The sequence below is a fragment of the Notothenia coriiceps genome, unplaced genomic scaffold (genome assembly GCF_000735185.1).
Source record: "Notothenia coriiceps isolate Sejong01 unplaced genomic scaffold, NC01 NC01_scaffold00006417, whole genome shotgun sequence".
In the NCBI taxonomy this organism is placed as follows: domain Eukaryota; kingdom Metazoa; phylum Chordata; class Actinopteri; order Perciformes; family Nototheniidae; genus Notothenia; species Notothenia coriiceps.
The window spans coordinates 960-6,932 of NW_011339118.1; the positions used below are offsets into that span (position 1 = coordinate 960).

The 5,973-nt window shown below is 39.2% G+C and overlaps 1 protein-coding gene across 1 annotated transcript; it reads left to right on the forward strand.

The window, feature by feature from the left end:
- Positions 1-1,107: 1,107 nt before the first annotated feature.
- Positions 1,108-1,436, forward strand: LOC104943638 (vertebrate ancient opsin-like; the record flags this gene model as incomplete). Its single annotated transcript, XM_010769092.1, has 1 exon — positions 1,108-1,436. A coding segment is annotated over one exon (329 nt), but the record flags the coding sequence as incomplete, so codon positions are not given.
- Between the last annotated feature and the right edge of the window lie 4,537 nt (positions 1,437-5,973).

Genomic DNA, 5,973 nt, shown 5'->3' on the forward strand with positions numbered 1-5,973 from the left:
ATTGTAACCCATACACAGGATTGGGGAGTACAGATTAGATGTAACGGGATGAAGTAATCGGGATACAAAATAAGTAACTGTATTCCCTTATAGTTACATTAAGAAAATATGTAATCAGACTCCCCTTATTTAAAAAAAAAAAAAAGGGGAATTTCTTCCAGGATTACAATGTATCAATAAAGACCAATATATAGAATATACTGTAGACCTTCTGCATTTTCTTTTGGGTTTTCGTTGAGGCTACTTTTATTCTTTTCTTTTTAATGCAGTAGGTGGACACCTGATTTATTAAAACAATAATACTGTTTGCTTTTAACTCGTATATTAACCTTAAACACTTTTTGTAAACTCTACTATTCTGTAGGCCTAGCCTACATTTGAAAGGACAAATATTTTATCCTAAATATCTTGGCTTCTTCTTTTCTAAATTCACAATGTTCTTCTGTCTTAAGACATCTAAGTAAAAAACATCTTATTGATATTTATATTCGCTTGTATTTATTTGGATTGCTTCTTTTATTGTTATACTCATATTAGGTTACTGATTAAATCTGTTTTCAGAAATCAGTAACTGTAATGGATTAAATTTTTAAAGTAACCATCCCCACCCTGCCTATACATAAATATGTATTAATAGAGTTGCGGATCGAAAACTGTCTTTTCTCTCTAGGTCTACTCAACAACACATTGCACGCAACAGTCCTGTAGCCTTCTACCAGGTAAACATGGCAGGCCTGTTGTTAAATCACATTTATGGTCTTCTGGCTCTTAAAATGGGGGCTTACTCCCAGTGCTTCAAATACATATTTTACACAGCAATTCATGAAAAAGCAGATTTATTTTAAACTTTTTTACAGGGTTTTTGGATAGTGTAGATACTTCTGAGCAAGTTTCTCATGCACATTTGACACAAAAAGAGCTCTGGTTTTAGTATTGGCAGATGTCACAACTCAGGTAAAGGAATGGAAAAGAACAAAGTGGATTGGTGCAACTCTATTAGCTTGTTTCTTGTATCGAGCTCCTTCTGTTGAGGCCATATCTTTCTACACGCTATGCGACTGAATCTATACCCAATGTGGTTTACCTATGTTTGTGCCCCCCCCCCAGGCATTGTGTCCCTGATCTCCCTGGCGGTCCTCTCCTATGAGCGCTACAGCACCATGGTGGCGCCCACTGAGGCGGACGCCTCCAACTACCGGAAGATATCCCAGGGCATCCTCCTGTCTTGGCTCTACTCCCTCGCCTGGACTCTGCCGCCACTCTTTGGCTGGAGCAAATATGGCCCCGAGGGTCCCGGGACCACCTGTTCTGTGGACTGGACAGCCAAGACGGCCAATAGCATATCTTACATCATCTGCCTGTTTCTGTTCTGCCTCATCGCACCCTTCCTGGTGATCGTGTTCTGCTACGGGAAGCTTCTGTGCGCTATCAGACAGGTATGGATACTAAAACTGCAGTATATGCATAAAGGAGGCGGGGGCCTTTTCAACCCCTTCTGGTGTGTTTAAAGTAATCTATGGCTGTATTTTCAACACTGAAACCACATATTCCAAATCCCATATGCTTTAGTAGACAAAAGGAGAGTACATGCTGGAGAATAGCTCACATTAATTCTGGCATTGTAAGCTGAAAATGTTAATACATTTACAGGCTCATTACAGATATTCTCCCCTTTTGCTAGAAACTCAGCAAAGGTCAAACAAAAAGGTTAATATTAAATAAATGGCTGTGTTTATAGAGTCCAAAGTGCTTTGCAATTTGCCTCAAAATTGAACTACTCCCACCCACACAGTGCGACCGAGTTCAACATAATGATTGTTCATGGTAATAACACCACCACATTAGTGTTTTTTTTGGTTATAATTAAATTGTAGTACACTTTTACCCACAGAGAGTCATTACCAAACTCTATAGTTCCTTAAATTCTATGGAGCGCTTTGGCATATTGTTCTGGTTTTACATCCAGCGTCTGTCATTTTAGATTTTTTGCTGTCATGAACCTTGTACCAACAGCAGCAGACATCTATTTTAAAAGAAAAAGCCCTCTCTCTATATCACCTATAGAGCACCGTCAGAAAGATTTGCCAACTAGCTCAAGAAGATAAAGGAGCAGGTTTTTCTATAATGCGTTGGAACCGTCCAAAATAGACTTAAATGAAGAGTAGATATCCGATTTTCATCAGGTGAGTAGAGATTTAATCCAAATGAATGCTAATGTTTCTCCACGTCTAGTGGAGGTGTAAACCGGCCACGGTAATCTCACTGCTTCACCATATAAACATTAAAATGTTGGGTTGTCTGCTTCTGCTGCCTTACAAAAAGGTTTAGGAAGTTCCATCACCAGAGAAAAAGTTCTTTATAACAATAATACTTAAATAAAATGAAAAAACTCCTGAGATGGTATCATTACTTGCCAGCTGATTTCAGAAGATTCAGAGTATCTGACTCTCTGCAACCATATTAAATGCAGCCCAAGACATTACATTACATGTCACTTGTTAGACGCTTTTATCCAAAGCGACTTACATACTCAATACTGTGGACAATCCCCACAGGAGCAATTTTGGGTGAAGTGTCTTGCCCAGGGACACAACGACATGCTGACTGCAGTGGGGTTTGAACCTGTGACCCCCAGACCCGAACACCAACGCACAACCCACTGCACCACACGCCTCCAAGACCTATCAACTTAAGATCAGAGGCAGCAATAGTGAAAGTATAACTAAATTCAAACTTCTAGAAATGACGTTAAATTAAATAACTGAAATAGATAGAAACTAAAACAAAAGACTCTAAATGTCATTGAAGACAGCGTTCTTGTTTTTAATAGGAGAGGAGTTTCATACACCTAAACTAATTTGTCTGCATTGAGTGCAAAATGTGTTCCATGGGTTGTGAAATGTTTTTATTGAATCCAAATATAATTGTATAAAATACAGACATCAAGTTCAACAGTTGTGCTCAAGCATGCATCGAGATTACATTCTAACACTTAAATATCATGTGATAATGGTAAGTTGATTATTATCCTCAGCTTTAATAGAGATCCACCAATGCCTGTTTGGTGACTCACAGCTCCCAGATTTAACATCATTTGCATAGCTAAATATAAAAATGAATAGCGCCCACTCTGAACTGAAAAACTTCAGAGTTCAGCGGAGTTACAAACTACTTTTCTCCTAAAACTGAAAACCTGCGGCTGCATGTCAAGCGGCTGTTTTATTGCAGAGCTTATGACGGTTATGAATCATAAACCGTTGGTTTTATGGCACTAAAAAGATCATCAGTGCGAAGTCCATAATACCAGTCTGGTTCTTTCTCAGTGAAGTTATATTTTGATGAGTCAAACTGCACATACTATTTGGTTCAGACATTAATCTAAATGACTGGATTGATGGGTTGTATACACTGGTTCTGAATTCAAAACGAGAAAAGCCAGAGCCCGCATATATTAATAAAAATACATTCTCTCGAAAATGGGATCTCAGGATATCAGATTTTACTTTTATTGTGACCAAATTAGGGTTAGGGTTAGGGTTACACTTAGGAAGTTACACCTATTTAGTAAAGCTCCGGAAAGGTGGTTAGGGTTAAGGCCCCTACACACCAACCCGATTTTGGGAGTCAGAGGCCGTCAGAGGCAGTCGGGCATTCGCGGCGCCCTCCTCAGGTTGGTGTGTCCCGCACCGTCGTCTCTTTACGGCACATTTACACACCTCCCGCGGGAGGCCAAAGAAAGTTGGGACAAAGAAATCACTCTGATTGACTGTTCAGCTTAGCGAGTCAGTGCATGAGAAGCAAAGCGGAAGTGAGGGACCAAAACAAACGATTAAGAAGGCACACACAGACGGTTAATCTTTTTCATTTTCATCTCACCTGGACGCAAGAGTTTATTTTTGTTTATATCACACAGCCTGTTCTTCTTCTCTCGGAGTATAGTCTGTCTTTCGGTTGTTGCCTCTTTTGAATGACGAATACACACTACCGCTGCCTGCTGGTAAGGAAAGTTATTGCCACTCGTCAACTGAAGTCTTTGCGGTGTGTTCATAGGCGGGCGGCGTAGCCAACGCAGGCGATGTAGCGGATGTAAAAGTCGGGACGCCTTCGGTACGCGTTCTTTGGTCTCAGGTTGGTGTGTAGCAGCCTTTACAGTTAGGGTTAGGGTCACCTAACTGGTCACCAAATATTCAGGCAGAGAAATGTGCATACACAGGAGTGATGTAGTTGAACATGTAATGGAAAGTGTAAGAGAAAATAACGTTTTCATGAGGATGTTGCCCCTGTCCGTTTGCAACAAAATTGCAGCGCATGAAATATTGCCAAACTATTATACTAATAACGAAAATATTGTTATTATTCTTCACGCCTGTTGCTAATGTTTATGTACCTCTTATAGAGAACCGCAGTAACGCGTCATAAAACCCGGAAGTAAACTTCTTCCGGTTCCTTCGTCAAAAACCAATGCAATTTCTCCATTGGATTTTGGAAAATAGCTCGAAATAAGGTCTGTGGTTGACACACATTTAAGAGACGGATCACGTTTTGTTCAGCCGGATAATCTCCACATGTCAACCCTACTTTTATCATTTTTGAATCATAAATCTAGTCGCCAGAAGCAAAATGCTAACGTTATGCTATAGACGAACTACAAGCCAGTAGCCTACAGCAGCAGGGTCGCACGACTTCAATGTCACGCTAACTTAAGATTGTTTCAACTGACTAGCTCTGAAACTGCACTTTGAACACTTTAAATATATTAACATTTTAAACTGTCTACCCCGGTTATCTAGGCCCTTTTTGTTTTGTTTAATGTATACCACGTTTATCTAGGCCCTTTTTGTTTTGTTTTATGTATACATGTCACACTGTGGGAAACAATATTTCTGGATGTATAACACATGTCGAATTTTTTACAATAAAGCTGACTTTGACTTTTGCGCGCTTGCATATTTTAACAAAGCTTTTAATTTTAGCCACACTGAATTTAACTAGAAGTCATGGCTGTGTCAATTACCAGTCTGATATCGTTTTACAAAGATGACAAGAAGAGTGTAAATAGGAGAGAACCACTACAAGTCAGGACACGTAAAACAGTGCAGCCTAGATGAAGTTGTGCTTACCGGTGTTGTCAGGGCTAGCATGAGGGACAAGGTTTATAGTGTCGGTGAGTATTGATAGCAAGAGTACCGTTAACCTAGAGTTAATTTATTCACATTAATTCCCATCAACAAATCCATTTTATGTGTCACATGAAATCTTTATTAGGCAAGGCAAGGCAAGTTTATTTATATAGCACTTTTCAACACAAGGCAATTCAAAGTGCTTTACAAAAAATGAAAGACATTAAGAAAATGGCATTTAAAATCATTCATTAAAAAGAAAAGCTAATAAAATAAACATTAAAAGAAAAAATACATGGATAAAAGTTACAGTGCAGTCTAAGATATGAATAGTTCAATTAAAAGCAGCGACAAAAAGAAAAGTCTTCAGCCTGGATTTAAAAGTAGTAAGAGTTGAAGCGGACCTGCAGGTTTCTGGGAGTTTGTTCCAGATATTTGAAGCATAATAACTGAACGCTGCTTCTCCATGTTTAGTTCTGACTCTGGGGACAGAAAGCTGACCAGTCCCTGAAGACCTGAGAGATTTGGATGGTTCATAATTTAGCAGGAGGTCAGAAATGTATTTTGGGCCTAAACCATTCAGTGCTTTATAAACCAGCTGCAGTATTTTGAAATCTATTATTTGACACACAGGAAGCCAGTGTAAAGACTTCGGAACAGGAGTGATGTGATCCACTTTCTTAGTGTTAGTGAGTACTCGAGCAGCGGCGTTCTGAATCAGCTGCAGCTTTCTAATAGATTTTTTAGTGAGACCTGTAAAGACACCATTACAGTAGTCCAGTCTACTGAAGATAAAAGCATGGACAAGTTTTTCCAAATCCTGCTGTGACATTAGTCTTTTAATCCTAGATAT